Raw genomic sequence first — 19,104 nt, forward strand, 5'->3', positions numbered from 1 at the left:
GGCGGGAGTCTCGTTCATTTTCGGAAATAACCAGCCAAATCGCTCCACCAACTAAGAACTGCCATGCACCACCACCCACAGAATCGAGAAAGAGCTATCAATCTGTCAATCCTGTCCGTGTTCGGGCCGGGTGAGGTTTCATGTGTTGAGTCAAATGAAGCGCAAGGCTCCACACCTGGTGCTGCCCTTCCGTCAATTTCTTTAAGTTTCAGCTTTGTAACCGTACTCCCCCCTGAACCCAAAGACTTTGGTTACCCGGTTGGCTGCCTGTTGCAGGGCCTGCATTGGTGAAGCAGGTGAGACGGTAATGAAACAGAGGCACAGGGCTTATTGGTTTTTAAAGACTACTTCCTTCATTGGGTCTTAACCAATGCACGGAACGAACCAACACACAATCGTCCGTGCGGCGCTCAGGGTGGAACGGGAGGAGAGGAGGACATCCACTCCGCTCCCTCCGTCATGCTAGTCTGCTGATTTCTCGTTCAGTATACACTGCCTGCTCATGTGCCCACCTCCAACTCGTCACTCGAGTCGTTGTCGTCTTTGTACAGTCCAGATGCACCTGTGACTCACGTAGACTTTTCATTGCTCTGTGCGGTTTTGGCTGCCTTTCTATATATAATCCACCAAGACACCCGACCACGGTGGGAGGGGGGTGTGTAAAAAGTGCAGGAGTATGTAAGAAGACGCATGTTTGTCGCGGATGCGAATTGCTGTATGTAGCGTGTAAAACAGTTTGCTATAGTGCACGCGGTCGTGCATCATAACCGAAAACTCGTTTTTTAAAGACTGCTCACTTCATTGTGTTTTAACCTCAGTTATTAAGGAACGTTTTAAGGATCCCATGGGATACCCCTCACAAACAGTTTTACACGCCGCATATGTCGATTCACCTCCGCGAGAAACATGCCTCTATTAACAGTCAACGTGGAGCTGCATGTGACCTCCACGACAGACGAATATAAATGACGCCGGTTTTTCTGTGTCGTCGCGTCCGAGTTGGTGGGCGTGGCTCTGTGAGTTGTCGTCGTATCCAATGGTCTTGGAGTTGGTGGGCGTGGCTCCTTCCGTCGGCGGCTTAGTGAATCCACGCCCCTTCCGGCGTGCTTTCCATGGTTGTCTTGCCTTAGTGAATTATATATATAGATAATAATAATAATAGTAATAATAAAAAAATGTCCCATGCTGCTGTGATCTTATACTCATCTAGCCTCTCTGCTTTAAAGATAAAGTTTGCAACAACTTTTTTAAACTTACCGGCTTGTTACAAGACTTACCAGAATAACAATGGGAATTTCACGAAGTAAATGAAAGTTCTCATGTCTAAACTCATGTTATATTTTTATTAAACTTGAGCTAACAGAAAAAATGAGTACATATACAGATTAAAAAATAAGAAAGTATAACAGAATGTAAATATAAGTAGTAGATGTTCATCAGCCGTGGTGCATGGCTACACAATAAGACTCATTATTGTCTGGGGCAGGGTCCTTTGTTTTCTAAGCCATTCGAGTGGCTACAAATTTGATATGATGTTTGATGATTTTAAGGTAAACTGAGTCAATATGAAGTTGCATAAATATATCACCCTTGTGACCGTGCACTGTCTTGTTGGGTTATAACCACACAGGCCTTGAAGTGTAGCACTATGTTTTTTGCTACAGCTCCACTGGTAGTACATGGTGTGTACTTTCAAAGGGGACCTGACCCGCTGTCTTAAGTAATATTCAAATATCATCGTGGTCGAAAGTCCAAGGGGGTTTACTTGGCAAAAACTGAGGAAGCGAACAGTTATTTGTTTCTGCTTCAGGCACTGTAAACATTTAAATTATGATTTGCAAGACTTATTTATTTATGAAGAAAAAAAATCTATATATACACACGATGTTCTTCTGATACAACTTGTGACTCCTTTTTGAAACTCTTCCAGGTATCTCATTTCTCATTTACCTTTTAAACTTTCAAAGCGGAAATACTAAAAGAAGTGTGATCATGAGGAACAAAACTAATTGAAAGACCACAATTTAAAACCAGGTACTTATATGTGGTTAGTGTCTCTTCAGTTATAATAGAGCACTTTGGTACAAAATATACAAAAAAATACAAAACAAAAATGTAACTCATTTAATTTAATAGCAAGGAAAAATAAAACTGATGTGAAACATTTGCTACAGTGAAAGTTATGACCCATACTGGCTTTTCTACAAACGACTATAACGACATTGTGCCTTTTCTATCTATCTATCTATCTATCTATCTATCTATCTATCTATCTATCTATCTATCTATCTATCTATCTATCTATCTATCTATCTATCTATCTATCTATCTATCTATCTACAGTGACATGCAAAACTTTGGTCATCCTTGCTTAAAATGCCTTTTACTGTGAATAGTTAAGTAAGCAGAAGATGAACTGATCACCAAAAAGCATAAAGTTAAAGACGACACATTTACTTTCAGCATTTAATGCAGGATCAATGTATTATTTTAGCTTTGTACAATTGTAAAGTGAACAAAAGGGAAGGAGTACAAAGAAAACGTTTTGGCACCCCAAGATATCTGAGAACTTTTACTGACGTCCGAGACCTTGATTAGCATGTTGGAGCTATGGCTTCCTCACAGTTATCGTTAAGGAAATCCCAGGAGATGCAAATGTCAAATCTGTATAAATACTCTGACTCCTCAAACCTTGTCCAACAAACAGCAGCCATGGGCTCCCCTAAGCAGCTGCCTAGCACTCTGAAAAGTAAAGAACTGATGCTCACAAAACAGGAGAAGGCTATAAGGAGATAGCAAAGTGTTTCCAGGTAGCCATTCCCTCAGTTTGTAATGTTAATAAGAAATTGCAGTTAACAGGAATGGTGGAGGTCAAGCTGACTTTGTGAAAAAGCTGTGTGTTGGATTGCTAGAAAGGCACCTAATGTTTGATGATTTCAGCCGTCCTCAGGCACCTGCTGAAGTAGATTGTATGAAGATGACGATGGTCAGCCCCAATAGTTGTATGAAGCAGTAGGCACTGTCCTTTGCAGAAGTTTGTGATCCTGGTAGGTCGGGTTCTTAATGCACACTGTGATGCATCTAGTAAAGATACTTTCAATGGAGCAGTGGCAGAAAGATTCACCAGGAAAGCTTTTAAACCTCCTCAGGAAAAAGAACTTTTTAAGGATTCAGGTGGTGTTGGAAGACCATGAAGGACAGTTGGCTATCTTGACACCCAGGAAGTTAAAGCTGCAAACCGCTCTGGACATTGATGTGGAGTGGAGCGTGACTGCCTTTGTTCTTTCAAAATCAATTACCTACTTTGTCTTGTTTAACGTTCAGAATGGAATTGTTGTCAGGGCACCACATGGGCAGGTCTTTTACCTCCTTCATGTACAGTAGGTGGCCTCATCATCATAGCTGATGGGGCCAGTCATGGTAGTGTTTTTCACAAGTTGATGATGCTGTTGCCCTCCTCCTTTGCTCACAGTCTAAGGTGAACGGACTGCACTACTGCAGTGGGCTGAGGCAACAGGCTTTTGGAATGCTGTTGTTGGTGAACAGCATGGAGAAATTACTGGTGCTGACTGGGGACTGTTTGTCAGGAAATCAAACTCTGAACTACAGGAAGACAATGTCTTTCATACTTATTTTATTTTCTAAAATTAGAAGTGGATGGTGCAGAAAACTGTAATAAGCTATAAATAAACAAACAGTTTTCAGTTTCAAAAGCCACAAAGTATATACTGATAAAAATCATTTGAATTTTTCAATATAGATCCTGTCACACAGGCAAGCCCTGGGAGCAGAGCACTGTCAGACTTAGGTGCAACACACTAGGTGGGACGTATGCTCTATTGTTCTTAGTTTAGGGGAAGGAAATGCAAATGAACTATGATGTCATTTCCACCCCACCCCTTTTGGTCTTTGCCAAGGAGTTCAAAGGAGTTCATTTAGGATTCTGCTCTCACAGAGATGTAGAGACAGCCTTATTTTGATTCTTCTGACTGCTACGGACCACCTCAGGACATGCGGTCCTTTATTTTTTGTAATTTAGTTTGTCAAGCTTTTCATTTAAAGTCTGAATAAAAAGCTGGTACTCAAATATTTTCCACAATTATTAATTGTAAGGCATAACACACGTAAAGTCATAGTCACTGCAGAGCTTCCTCTATTTGATCGACACAGACATGCTGACACAGTACATACAGTATGTACTGAATCTGAGTTCACCTCTGCTATAGCACGTCTTTATTTGAAAACAGTAGTGTCAGATCGGGGCGAGCGTGAATGCGACTGAGAGAATAAAACTGAAAAGAAAAAAAACAAAACAAAAAACGCTAACCTTTACAAACACCATAAATTTACAGCCGCTGTCACAGACTCAAACCAAATGTACTGTATGTTTTTATTGTACAATAGTAACAGCTTCTACTCAAAATGGTAATTCTGGAGGTTGCCCGGATTCAATTCTGGTATCGCTTGATTATGAATCAGCAGTTCTTATCACAGCGTCACTCAATAGGTCATACCCCTGTCGTTTCTGTGTCATACCCTAACCTAATTTCTTTTTCTGCAGTTATATTCTTGAATAACAGCGCACTTGTTTTCTTATAAATGTACCCATTGTGAAAGTGTTTATTTGATATCTGGACTTCAGTCTTCACACATTATACACTACATGTCAAAATTTTGTCGTTAGTACTATAACATGAAAAAAGTTTCCATTTAGGTATTTCTTGTGTTTCTTGCTTTTCCTTTCATTTCATCGTTGTAGGCATGAAGTACATATGAAATACATGTGTTCCAAATAACAATACATTATATTATTTATTATAGATTCTAGTGTTAATTCTTCTTGTTCCTCTTTTCATGACTAACACCTCCTTATTATATGATGTTCACACACCCCCTATGATTAACTTTCTGTTCCTCATCACACTTCCTAAACACAGCAAAGGAATAGCTGATGATGCTGGAAAGATATTCAAGAAAGACGGAGCAGCAGGTAACATAAATTGACCCTCTTCTTGCCAGAGAAGACCAGATAAAAGCATGTTGCCCTCAGGTAAATTTACTTTTTATGCTAATATGCTGATCAGTAGGTGTTAGATGTTTTATTATCAACAGCAGGCAAGCCAAAATGACAAGTCTGATGAAATCACAGCTGACAAGAAAATGCAGTCAACTAATAATAAAATCCTGTTCACTGCTCTACTTACTCAATCTCCAGCAATCACAACATAAACTAAATTAAATTCATTCTTAAATACCATGGTGTATGGAGCATGAGGGAAAGTTTTACATCTGTTTGTTGTGTGATGAGTGATAGATTATCATTTACTACTGCTGCTTTTGATTTGTGCTGATGCCATATATTGAACCTTATTTTGTACATTATTATTATTGTATCTTTGGTTGTAACATCAAAAGAAATTCTTGCCTGCCAATCAAATTCATTCAGTTCAGTCTTGCATTACAACTTGGTAGCTGTAACTCGAATTGAGGACACAGTATCCACAGTGTCCACTTGAAAAAATATCTTATTTGTTGTTTTGTTTATTGTTCTCGGCTGAGCACCTTAGTGCTCATGTCACCCAGTCACCGCTGTGCGTGTTAACAATGGTGATACGGTTGGCACTGAGAGGCAGTAAGTATTGACCACATCTTCCTCAGGGGAATGACAACACATTGACGAGTGTATTTGATTCAAATGTACACAGTACAAACCTTTCAAGGGAGCAGCATGAACATTGAGTGGCCTATTAATGACATTGGATGCCATCTTTATATTGTGTCTTTTGTGAGGATTCAGCAGTGCACATCACTTCAGTTTATACCGATGGGTTAATGGATGTCTGATGGAGGAATTATGCCTTTAGCTTAAAGTGTTTACGTTGTGGTGAATTGCTGGGATTTTACTCCGGCCCTCACCCCCAGGCCACCAGGAGGAGCTCTCCCGACAGCATGATCATGCCCCGAGTTCCAGCAGGGCATCATGGACGAGGTAGTGTTTGTACACAGCCCTGCTGGATACCTTGGGGGCCACCAGGCGTCGCTGTAGGGGGGCTCGTAGGCTCTTATGTGCCCTATGACCCGGGAGAGCGTCACGGTTATGTGACAGGAAGAAACAACGTGCTCCCGGGTTGAAGAAAAGGACTATTTACCCTGACCCGGAAGGAATAAGGACTTGTGGACTGTTGGGCAGGAACACCTCCGGGTCAGGGAGTATAAAAGGACCATGGGAACTCCCAGAGAATGAGCTGAGCTGGGTGGTAGGAAGGCAACGCGTCTGGGAGTGGAGGATTGGTTATTATTATTGTAGTATTGTGATTAATTTATGAATAGTGTGGAGTGGAGGGTGCTTGGTGCACGTAATTATTATAATAAAACAAATAATTGTGGCACTTTTACCAGGTGTTTGGCGTGGTACCTGAGGGTTCAAGGGAGCACTACTGCCCCCTACTGCGACAATGTACATTTTTAATCTCAGATAATGTTGTCCTACCAAATAATAATAATTTATATAAATAAAAGCCAAATACTACTGAGTCACTCATCCCGATATTTCCCGAACTATGAGGACTTGGGACTTAAAATTTGGAATTGCTGTCCGAAATTTCTTATATATTTTTATTCCCGATTGTATGTTTGTCCGTGTTTCACGAGAGAACTACAGATTTAGATCAAGTTTTTTTCTATAATTTGCTTGAACATTTTGGTTGATTTTGCGACTTTCTCATTGCACTATGTATCATAGTTCGCTTGTGGTACCGATTTATTACCACGAATCCGAGAGAGACTCATCGGGCTGCGGGGCCCTCCTCACTCACGCGTCTGCCTCGGGGTGTAACCTTAACTCTATTTCGTTAGCGAACGAGAGAACTACTTAACAGATTTAGATCTTTTTTTTTTTCTATAATTTGCTTTAATTTGATTTGAACATTCCGGTTGATTTTGCGACTTCTCTCATTGTGCTAAGAATCATACTTTGCTTGCAGGAGTGATATAGTCGTGCTAATCCGAGACAGAGGCTGCGGGCTGAGGGGATGGGGAAGAGGGACATTAGGAGTAGAGAGCTGGGCTGGGCCCTCCTCACTGTCCTGTTTCACTAATACGCGGGCAAAGCCGCGGGGGATGACTAGTAATGTATATATATATATATATATGTGTGGAAGAGACGTATGAGGTCAGATGGGCAACTTGAATTTAAGGCACTGGTGTGGAAAGAGTTGGCCGAGGGAATCCTGTCCAAACCTGAAATACAAGTCAGAGCAAAGTGAGAAAAATCATTTTTATTGTTGCTACACGGACAATGCAGGCTGTAAGTATTCAGGACTGGACATGGCATTGTCATGATTGGGGGTCTTGATGAGTGCAGATTTCAGTTCTGCCCTTATTTATTATACATCAATTGATTATCACCTCTTGGACGTTTTTTAGCATTATGTTTATTATAGATCTGCACTGCCATTTTGGATTATAGTTTTTATTATTGCATATATTATTTATGGTGACAATCACAATTGTAACAATACATCCAAGACAGAAAGGAAACTCAAAGCTCCAGAGTGCTTATAGCAGGTGAAGCCCCCTACTGTAGAAATCAAGAATCAGGAAATGGAAGTTGCAAGGTAACTGGGATGGGGGGTTCAAGTGGCTTTCTGTGAAATAAGTTTTCCAGTGGGGGAAACACAGCAATATGCGTAACGATACGTTTTAGTGTGCCTTTGTGTGGAAAATATGCAGCATGTCCAATTTTTAAAACATGTAAAGCGCGCTTCTTTCTTAATGTGAACAAAAACCAATTTGACTGGTGTGCTGCCAACTGCCTGTGTAATGCAGCTGTGGAAAAAAAAAACACAGGTAAATATGTAAGTGTACATTAGGCTGTAGGGAGCAAAATGACTTGTTTTCCATGTTAAAAAAGTCTTTAAATTCCCCTCCACAACTGTTAAATTACGTGCAAAATGAATGTTAGTGTCATCTTCATGAAATGGCATGCAAACTGAATTTCTCTGTTTCGCTAGTCGCTAGTAATCAGGGCTGGATTAACCATTAAGCAAAATAAGCATTTACTTAAGGAATCTGGGGGGTAGGTGTGCACCACAGAAATGTTCCATTGCCGGATTTATCATGGAGTGTATGGTGCAAAACTGCAAATGGTGCAGCTAAACCACATTCCACAAGAAAGGGCTCCCACATTAAATGAAAAAATGCATGCATAAAAATACAATAATACAAATAATAATAAAGCAGTAATACTAGAAGCTGCGGAGGGCACCAAAATCTTTTAAGTGCTTAGGGCCTCTAAAGGTCTAAATCTGATCCTGCTAGTAAAAATAATGAATCATTCGTGTTCTGCCAAATGACATGACTTGCAGATGTTTCCTTCATGTCACTGTTTCTTCATGTTACTTCCGTGCAGTCTAAGTTAGACTTCGGCTCATCAAAGCAAAGCTTGCCTGTCAGAGACAATGCGTGAAGAGTCCATCGATACATTGATATGAAAGTTGACCCCCCAGCCTAACTCAGCTGAAAATGAAATCTAAAATTGTGGGGAGGTGATACGAGAGCCTAAAATAAATGTGATTGCAAGTGTGCACAAATTGTATTTAGCAAATATAAACACTTATAGAAATCATTAGTCCCTAACTAACTGGACTGTGGAAATGTCCATTAAAGCCCACACATGAAGGCTCTCTCTTCATTCACTTGCTTACTCTCCTTACACACATGCAGGAACCATCTGCTCCAGCTCTCTTTCTGATTCTAGCCACGGCCATTTATTTGTAGGCCAATCCCAGAGTGAGTCACTGCTGGCGTCGGAGGATGTTGTACAAGATGCTAGTGTCGTCACATCCCAACGTTTCATTGCAGCATTAGGTTTTGTAATATTTTTATCGGGCATGATGTCTCCATCATTTCTGCTCAACTGAACTGAACTTCAACATTATTATTCCCATAATAGGGGAATTTTACACAAAAAGCAGTAATGCTTTGGTGAATAGTTTAAAGAACAACAGCTAAACAAAATTCTGGCCAACCTGACAGGGAGATTTAAAAGCAAGAAGCATAGCAGTGATATGAACTCATCTGTCTAATTGTGGATAACAGGGAGCTGGAGCCCATCTGGCAGCACTAAATTCAACTCAAGAGTTACTTCAATGTGAACACCTTTTAGAATAACCCAAAGGGTAAGAAATATTCGGGTTACGTTGACACCCCTCACACTTAGTGTCGCAGCTGTGATTTGAACCCTGGACTCTGCATCTGTGAGGCAGTAGCACTAAATACCACCACATAGCCCCCAAGCTCAGTGAGTATTGTTTTAAAATCTTCATGACAGCTCAGTTAAAGAAAACAGAACTGAAGAAAAGTGGAGTGAGAGGTGAAAGTAATTTTAAAATCTGGAAGTCATTTTGGGAGAAAGCTGCACAGAAAGTCACAGCACAAAGCTTTTCCTTCTCCACCCCACAACTTCTTCAATTCTGTAAATCTTTTTATAAACTAGTGTGGCTTCTGCTTCCTGCATTGCACCAGAACTGACTGAGACCAGGTCACTTCTGAAATAATTTTATACAATAGTTATAGTCATATGCAACTTCTTAATAAAAATATTATAACATTGAGAGTGAATGTGACTGTCAGAATGCAAAGTCTTTAACTAATTTTTCCTTTCCCAATTGTAAGCTGCAAGAGAAGACAAGGAATTTTTTTAAATTTATAAAAAACACCCCACTTTAGAACATGTTGCAAATTAGTATATAACACGATTGAGAAGAAATAACTTTGACTTGAAACAATAAACAGTGAGAAGTCACTGGCTTCCTTAACTTATCACAACAGAGTCACTAAAATCAAATTCACAAAGCAGCTGAATGCATGCATGAACTTGCATATCTTGCTATTTTGGAGTAGTTGTCTTCATCATCATTTTGCTCAATAAATGAAAATTGGAATGTATAAATTTATAATTTTTCGCATGATTGCTTTTGGTGTTATTTATTTAATGTTCAGATATCTTGTTTAGGTTGAACAGTATGACAGAATAATAGGTTGATTGACTCTTTGTTTTGTATGATTGTTTTGTTAATGGCATTATTCAGCCGATATTTTATCATCACTCTTGCTGGTCAGCCGAATATAATTTGAAACTCAGTGCCTCTCCCTTACTTCATCACATGAGCCTTCCTAAGGCCATCTCCTTCCATGGCTGCCCTTCAATGCCACAGCTGATGCTTTGATCTACAAAACAATTTCACTTCTGTCAAAAAGTTTAGGTGGTCTTTATAGATTTGAGGATGCTGAATCCAAATCAAGGAGCATAATTGCTTTATCATAGCCAGATCTTTAGAGATGAAGGTTTAAAATGAAAAAACACTGTTTTAGAGAAACAATTAAACATATATTTGTAAATTACTAGGGGGCTTTACCCCCTGCTCACTTTGCTCGCCAATCCCCAGGCCGGCGCTATGCGCTAGCTTCTTTGCGGATCTGCCGCTTGCGTATGGGGATGCGGTTGTACAATTTAAACTGTCATTTTCATGGGAATTGTTATATATGCATAATAGAACTAATTATTTTACATTATGGCGAGTAATTAACAATAGTAAAAAATAGTAAAACGTAATAATTTGTCACTGTTATGAGTGTTACTGTCATATATATATATATATATATACACACACACATCTACATATATACACATACATATACACACACATATATATATATATATATATACATACATACACACACACATATATACAAATATATATATATATATCTACATACATATATCTATATACATATCTACATACTGTATATCTACATATATATACCTATCTACATTTATATATATATTTATTTATATTTATATATATATATATATATATTTATATATATACACACATACATACATACATACACACACACATATATATATGTATGTGTCTATATGTGTGTGTGTGTGTGTGTATATATATACGTATATATATATATATATATATATATATATATATATATATATATATATATATATATATATATATAACTGATCACCCATTTGCTTCGCTCACTGAGTGTAAGGGAAAAAAATAAAATGTAGTCTATAAGTTATTAAACAGTAAAACATTAACGTTTTAAGAAATAAAGATATATTGAGCACTACTGGAGTGGTTGCGGGTTAAACTACATTTTAAAGACGGTGTAACACAACAGGTAAGTAGTACTAACAGCAGCTAAAATGTATATGGATCATCTCTCGGTAGTTGATCCCTTTTGAAAGGTGCTACACGACGGCTGTAGTACAGAAATTACATTTTCTATGTGAACGTTCAAATTTCTGCCTCTGGTTATGTGCCTTACCGGCATTACCAGCAATTAAAGAAAATTATTTTTGTGTCCTCTGCAGTGTTAAGAGAGAAAGGCTTTGGTTTGGGATAAAAGGAAAAAAGGTGTAAAGAAAGGAAACTTGCCTTTTTCTTTTATATAGTGTAGAGAGACGTCTTCGCTGACGATATGAGCGCCTTTTGGGGACAGTCGCGGTGGGTCTTGTGTAGACTGGAGAGATGGCCCTGCCATTAACCGGCCGGGATGGCACTGTTGGCCCTCCACTCCTGTGCGTGTCTTCTGCGACCTCATAATCGTATACGTGCAAAAGAAAGTGTAAAGCACCTTAATATTAGTTTTCTGCGGTCTAGAAAAAGGATCCCGTGTTTGCAGTTGTCTGGGCTATATCTCAGGGAACGGAGGAAAAAATGAAAAGTGCTTACTTTCACTTAAGGCAAAAGCACAGTCAGCGTTTCAAAGGCCGGCACAGCTACGCGCACGCGCCGGCTGCTCGACCTTTATAGTATTTTTGCAGGGCAGGAGATGCCACTTTTTGCAGACACGTTCACGTGATCAAAAGTCTCTGCGCTCTTTGGAGATCTTGCTTATTCTCTGCGTACTGCGTTCACAGTCAGTTCACGTGAGCCACTCGGAGTACATGCATCAAAGGTTTGCTATCTCGTGCGATCTTGCGATGTCCACAGCTTTATTTAATGTTAGCTCAGACCTGGCACTTAAAAGTTTCCCTTGCACTTTTTTGCTGAGTTTGTGCCAAACACTATTCTACCCCTGACCATCTCATCTTCGTTTGCATAAGTCCTTCACCAGCAATTTTAACTCCGTTGCAAAGTGATCAAAAGTCTTGTTTATACCCTGCGTCTTCTCATTAAACTTGTATCTCGTGAATATCGTATTCGTCGTAGGAGTGACAAATGCCAGCGGCAGTGTGTCTATGAACTTAATTTAAACTTAAGGTTTACACCGTGCTTTGTTTCAGCAGTAGCTGCACTTATGAATATGCTTGTATGCGTCACTCGCTTCATATTCTTTTGCTGCCTTCTCAATTGTGTAATGCGTTATTTGTTCTGCGCTCTTTGGAGCTCTTGCTTGTTCTCTGCGTACTGCGTTCACAGTCAGTTCACGTGAGCCGCTCGGAGTACATGCATTGAAGGTTCTCAGCTGTGCTTGTGCTCTCTCATGCAATCTTGCGATGTCCACGGCTTTATTTAATGTTAGCTAAGACCCGGCACTTAAAAGTTTCTCTCGCACTTTCACTGAGTTTGTGCCAAACACTAGTCTGTCCCTGACCATCTCATCTTCGTTTGCATAAGCACAATCCTTCACCCGCGAATATTTAGTGGCAGCGTGTCTATTGGATTGCTGCTGACGGGCGGTCTTATATGGGCAGGCACTCAATTACGTGAGAGGCGTGATGATGAGGGATGCAACTCTGCTTCACACGGCAACCAAGTTGCAGGCTATGGCCGTATATATGTACATAAGTAGGTTCCAGTTATGACCGTTACGCATAGAATTTCGAAATGAATTTTAAAGTAAGCTGTAAGGAATGAGTCTGCCAAATTTCAGCCTTATACCTACACAGGAAGTTGGAGAATTAGTGATGAGTCAGTCAGTCAGTCAGTCAGTCAGTCAGTGAGGGCTTTGCCTTTTATTAGTATAGATTATGTCTTCCAAAAAGTAGTCAATCAATCTTAGTCACTCTTACAATCTTCAGAAGGCGTTTTACAGTGGAATGACCACCAGATGTCTGCTAACATGGACTCACACCACCCAACTGACCAATGTCTTCTTAGAACCTCTCCTCATGTCAGTGCCAGTCAAAGCCCAGTCGGAGCCCTAGATGTGGCTGACAGATGTCAAGCCTTGTGGTCCAAAGCGAGTCCAAGTCTTAATACACTTTGACAACCTGTGATGGTCCCTCTCAGTGTACAGAGCACGTTCTTTCAATAGCAGAAATGGTGCCCCTTTATGCGCATACTGTGGACTTTAAGGACCACACAGACCTTGGTGTATGGAGCGTATGCATTTTCATTTTCATAAATGGTGCCCAGCAGGTAACGGTGCCCATTCAGTATATCAGATTTCAAATAAAAAATTTTTACTGATTATGTACTGTGCTGCACTGTTACTTAACTGAAATGCTGTTTTGTCACCATTTAATTCTCTTCTGTCATTTTACTGTTTCTCTAACCTTCATTTGGTTATATTTTATCTCTTTATTGTATTTTATCCTTATCATATAAAGCACTTTGAATTACCTAATAGTATGTGATGTTGTTTTATCTTGGTAGAGTAATATATACTGCTTTACTTTCCCCTATTGTATTATTAATATGTAGCCTTAGAATGCCTAATCTCACAGACTTACCACTGTATATACTGTAACTTATCCCCACCTTCCCTTCTATATCTATAACCTCAGGCAATTAGATGTAGTAAAAAGACAAGCAGGAGTTAAGTTACACATAAAATAATGTATTACTGATAATATTCATAAATAATAGCAAAATGCAAAGTACATTTGAATATTGGCAACCATACAACCTGATAAAATGGGGATGTGTAATTCAGGTGGCACACAGACTTGAAGTTACTTCAAATGTCTCTAGTTAAGGCATCATTGGTGCTCAGCTTTTAGCCGCATGTCTGTTCAAAATGGCTGAAGCTGTGCTCTGGATTGTGTTGTCTTCAGTTCATGGTGTGATGGTTTACTTCAGTTGTTAGCAAGAGAAAAATACTTCTACATCATCACAGGTTAGCAAGAGAGATGCTTCTTCATCATATGTTGGTTAGAGAGATGGTTCTTTCAGATGTTAGTAAGAGAGAGAATGTGAGGTTAAGCACGTACATTTATAGATGTTCTCTCCAATTCCTAGAACGAATAGGACATCATGGTACTTAAAGGCCTCTGAGACAAGCCAATTCCAAACAGACCAATGGGTGAAATAGAACATCTTAACACCTGCCCCAAAACCATATGTTAAACATCCTGGCTTCCTTGCAGGGGGGTTGAAAGACTTTAGCAGAGAAATACTCATCAAACTGGTTTAAGACACATCCCCCAAATCCTGTCATAAAATTACAAAGAAAAGTCATAAATGGGGGGTTGGGCAAACACTAATGCCTCTCACCAAAGTAACACTAAATTACATTGCTTCGCCTAAATTACAAATAAAGACATACAAAACATTTATCAAGTTATATGCAAAATCTTATATCACAACAGATGTGATATATAAATGAATTTGCTTTGCTTTTTTGATTTGATAACATTGTCCACAGATGATAAAATAATAAACTGAGAACCAATTTTGCTTATTGAAATTTTTCAATAGCCAGTAAAGTGGGAAATATTGCTGTAAAAGGGTGTATGGCGGGAGCCGACTCATAGAGAGCGACTTTCAAAGCATTAAAACCTGTAATTGTCAGGTACCTCAAAATATGATATTATCGTGATATTTGGGTCATGACATTAAAAAATAAAATGTTTTGAGATCTATAACTATTGTGGTTAACTTTTGCAACACATTACAATTCATTTTGATTTAACCAAAAAATGCATCACTCTAATTCACCCTTATCTACACTTTGTTAAAATGATAGACAGGCCTTTCAACTTGATCTCTTTTTTAATTAGCATACCTTCCCCAGATCGTCATATCTGAGACAATTTTTTTTTTAGTTTATCAGAGTTAGCTAATTCAAAAAAGTGATAAGATATGCAATGTAGAAAAGTGAAGTAACCGGAAGCAAGATTATCAAAAGCGTTACTCAAACTCAGCTTCTTTAAAACTTGACTCGTCGGGTTAATATTATAATAAAGCTCAAGATGTACATTACTTAAATAAAGAATTTTTCAGAAGGGTAATAATTTCTTTATCTTTGATGCAAATGAGAGTGTTGTTGGGTTCCAGCTGGGTAAAACATAATTTAATATAAAAGTACTAAAAGGCATTAAAAAATGAATTTCAAACCATTCTAAAATTGCACAATATAACACTGAGAGGTGATTTGTAGAAATGTTTCTTTCAGCTTTTTTAGCCAACCTGGTCTGGAAATCATTCCAACATGTCCTTACACTTACTTTTTAATCATTTGATGAAGGGTCACTTTTGATATACTGCCCAGATTAATTATTTTGCCATGAAAAATAGTGTTTTGCAGGGTCTATTATTGTCTGAAAACACAAGCAGCTTAGTCAGAAACTCAAAAAATGCTCCTGTGGTCTTTTGCCCTTGAGTCATTCTGGAGAGCACAATGAACTTTAAATGTCACATTTTGGAGAAAATTTTAATTTTATGGAAAGAAAGAAAGAAAGAAAGAAAGAAAGAAAGAAAGAAAGAAAGAAAGAAAGAAAGAAAGAGAAATGTGTGTCATTCCATCAATTTGAAAGAATGACGTGGGTTGAAGTAGCTACACGGGAATTTGGACTTTATTGTGCTTGAAGAACCAAAGTGAAATCAAAATAAATAAAAGCCTTAATGTCTAAAAGAAAGAATAAAAAGGAAGAATCTAATGAAAAGATGAAACAAAGAAAAATATGAAAATTATATGGGGAAAATAACAAACAAATGTCTGCGAAGAGTGGAAAACATTAACACAGAGCTCAAAATTTAGGAGGCAACAGTTTAGAAAAAGCTTGCTGTGTTTAACAGACAGATGTGATTGTTGTGCTTGGTTTACTTGGGTGTATTAAGCATCACAATATATCTATCAGAAAGAAACTCTAGAAGAAACTGCTACTGAGTACTTAGGAACACTCAACACTCATTAAGCAAGCAATGGCTTGTATTTATTTATTTTTTACTTGGTTTCCATGACAGGGAAACATACAGTATTTTGAGCTCAGTTCAGTTTATAATTATTTTGCAGCACCTTAAAGTACAATGAAAACTATTACTTGTTAGAGCCACTAGTGAGCCTCACAGTATCGTAGCACCATCAGCGGTCACCAGCATGTCACCCATCAAGATTTGTAGATAACTGAGGAGCTCAATCCTTTAATCAGAAATCTTGGGATTATAGGGACAGGATATTCCACTTGGAGGTGGCCTCCACAAACCTTGGATCTCCTCCTTGTCTTTTATCTGATTTGACAAAAAAGATGGTCGCTCTCAAACTGGGTTGTCATCTGATGGACCATGAAGCACCAAAGGTGACATTTTATGGCCAGGGCTTTCCAAATATAGCCTTCTTGAAGGTAGGGCTACATGGTGCCTTTCAAACACTTTCTCTAGCCACCATGAGATTTCTGGCTTCAACTAAGTTGCGAGTAGAGGACTTGTTTTTTTGAAGATGGGAGTCGGGCATTTTGATGCAATGACCTGTCCAGTGGAGTTGGCTCTGAAAAATTATTAATTCAATGTTGGTCAACTTTGTGTCAATAAGGACACTGGTTTTGGTGTGGCGATCTTCCCAGTTGATCCAGAGAATCTTTCTGAAGTAACGCTGGTGGAATCTCTTCAAAGTTTTTAAGTGACAGAGGTAAGTGACCCTGGTCTCACTTCCATACAGGAGAGTAGTGTTACAGATGACCTTGTAGGCAATGATCTTGATATTCTTCTTAAAGTCAAGGTCCTCAAAGACTCAATGGTCAATCAGTTTGTTAAGCGTGCAGTAACAAAGCTAATAGAATGCTGAACTTCCTCCTCGATGGTGGCGTTTTGGAACGGATGGCTGCCAAGGCATGGGAAGTGGTCAACAATTTCCAGTGTTTCTGCATTAATGGTGATTGCCAGGGGCTCAGCTATGGAGCCAGGGATATCTGGAATGAGGAACTTGATTTTCTCAGTGTTGAGGGATAGCCTTCTGCTAGGCTTTGGCTAAGATGTTCAGAGGGGTCTGATGCAAAGATGGCACAGTATCTGCACAAAATACTCTGCAAATTCACTCTAGTTAGGCACAGAATTTTTTTTGTTAATGTTTAAGATCTTTTAAGCTTTCTTTCTAACTACTTATTGGTAGTATTGGACTTTTAGTATTGAAAGACATCCATGCTCCGAATCCTTTGGAGTTTCTTTTTATTAACTTGGGCAGAGCATTGATCTCCTTGGAATTTCCACATACAGGATTAGCTGGATATGCTCCGTGCTAATTCCTCCAAGCTATTTATGTTATTTATCTGAAAGCTAGAAACAATAAATAATAATGAGTTGAAATAATGTGCACAAGTTTATGCACTACGCATGAAAAGTACAGAGTGACAAATGTTCTGAATCTAACAGTAAACTGAAGAGCATGCTGTGCTGTACAGTGTGCTTACAATATTCAATAACCATTTGCCCTTAGCATTGTCTGTTTAATTTAACTTTCTCTTTATATTTTTGCTTACTTCATAGATTTCCAGTTTAAAGACTCTTCAGAAAGTGAAGAGGAAAAGGAGGTAAGAAGTGTTTATGGGGTCCATTCTAGCAACTAAGATTTTTTTTTTTCATAAAAGCAAAGCTTACCAAAAATGATGAAAAATAATATATAAAAGAGTTACTTCAAACCTAGAAAAATATAAACCTTTAGGAGAATTCAAAATTTTTTAACTTCTGCAAAGTGGAAAAACTGACCATCAAACATCTTCTGAGTCATCTTAACATACTTGTCTATAACTGGGTGTAATCATATGGTGACACCTGTGGCCCACCAGGCTGCCACCGCCAGCTGAACCCGACACAGACACGCATGGGACACAGGTTCAATGCAAACTCGGTTTATTTTTTTCTTTTTCCCTTGTGGGAAATGCATTCCCCTTTCCCCACAAGTATAGCGCAGTTAACACAGTTTCGTCCCTCCTCCTCCCGACTCTGGCTCCCCGAGTAGTGGCTACTCGCTTCTTTTTTAAGCACCCAGAAGTGCTCCAGGTGCTTGATGACTCAATTCCGGCAGCAATTCTGGATGTGGTGGAAGAACTGCCCACAAGGGCTCAACAGACTCCTGCTGCAGCACCCCCTTGTGGCACCTGCGGATCCCAACAGGGCTGCACTGCTACAACCTAGGGGGGTTGCAATCTAGCGTCCCGGGGAGGTTACGCTTGCTCCCCCGGTCCTCCCAGCATGGAGGTGTCCCAGCCGGGCAAGAGCCCCGTCCGTTCACTACACACCATTAATGCCAAAGGCTCTGAACCACTCAACACATCTCAATTCATAGCTACAGTAAGTGGGATAAAAGGTTTAATAACAGCTGGGGTGGATCATGTGACAGTAAATCTGAACCTGCGCTGGAACATGAATATGATGATCAGCATAATTTTATTTTTGGCAAATATCTAACTGAAGTTGTTGGAGCATGACGAATTTAAACAATAGTTCTAATTTGGTTAAACTGACTAAAGTTCAAAACAGGTAATGGGTAGACAAAACTGAAATGTTGGGATAACTTGGAATTATTTATTTAAATTATAACATAGGATGTTAGGGCCCTGCAGTGGGCTATTGCCCTGCCTGGGGTTTGTTTCCTGCCTTGCACCCTGTGTTAGCTGGGATCGGCTCCAGCAGACCCTCTTGACCCTGTAGTTAGGATAAAGTGGGTTGGATAATGGATGGATGGATGTTAGGTGTTAATGTATGTATAAGATAATAGAAACCAAATAATTAAGTTATTCATGTATATTAAAACTTAATGAATTATCATTTGCTTCCTTCTTTTGCAGTGTGAACTTCTGGCTCTGGAGAGAGATCATGCAGAAGAACAGCTGAATCAACTGCACCTTGGTAACATTTATTTCCTTTTCAAACCAAACATGTTACCTCAACAGCTACTCATACTATCCATCCATCC

At 39.1% G+C, this 19,104-nt stretch overlaps 1 protein-coding gene across 1 annotated transcript in view; it reads left to right on the plus strand.

Annotated features, from left to right (window-relative positions):
* The first annotated feature begins 4,934 nt into the window (after positions 1-4,934).
* The window catches only part of shtn2 (shootin 2), a 101,476-nt gene continuing 87,306 nt past the window's right edge, over positions 4,935-19,104 (plus strand). The window contains exons 1-3 of the mRNA XM_039751953.1: positions 4,935-5,050; positions 17,676-17,719; positions 18,977-19,037. Of these exons, the coding sequence (XP_039607887.1) occupies positions 5,038-5,050; positions 17,676-17,719; positions 18,977-19,037 (118 nt within the window). The 5' untranslated portion in view covers positions 4,935-5,037. The remainder of the gene's footprint in view (positions 5,051-17,675; positions 17,720-18,976; positions 19,038-19,104) is intronic.

This window comes from Polypterus senegalus, chromosome 4, assembly GCF_016835505.1.
Source record: "Polypterus senegalus isolate Bchr_013 chromosome 4, ASM1683550v1, whole genome shotgun sequence".
NCBI classification, from domain to species: Eukaryota; Metazoa; Chordata; class Cladistia; order Polypteriformes; family Polypteridae; genus Polypterus; species Polypterus senegalus.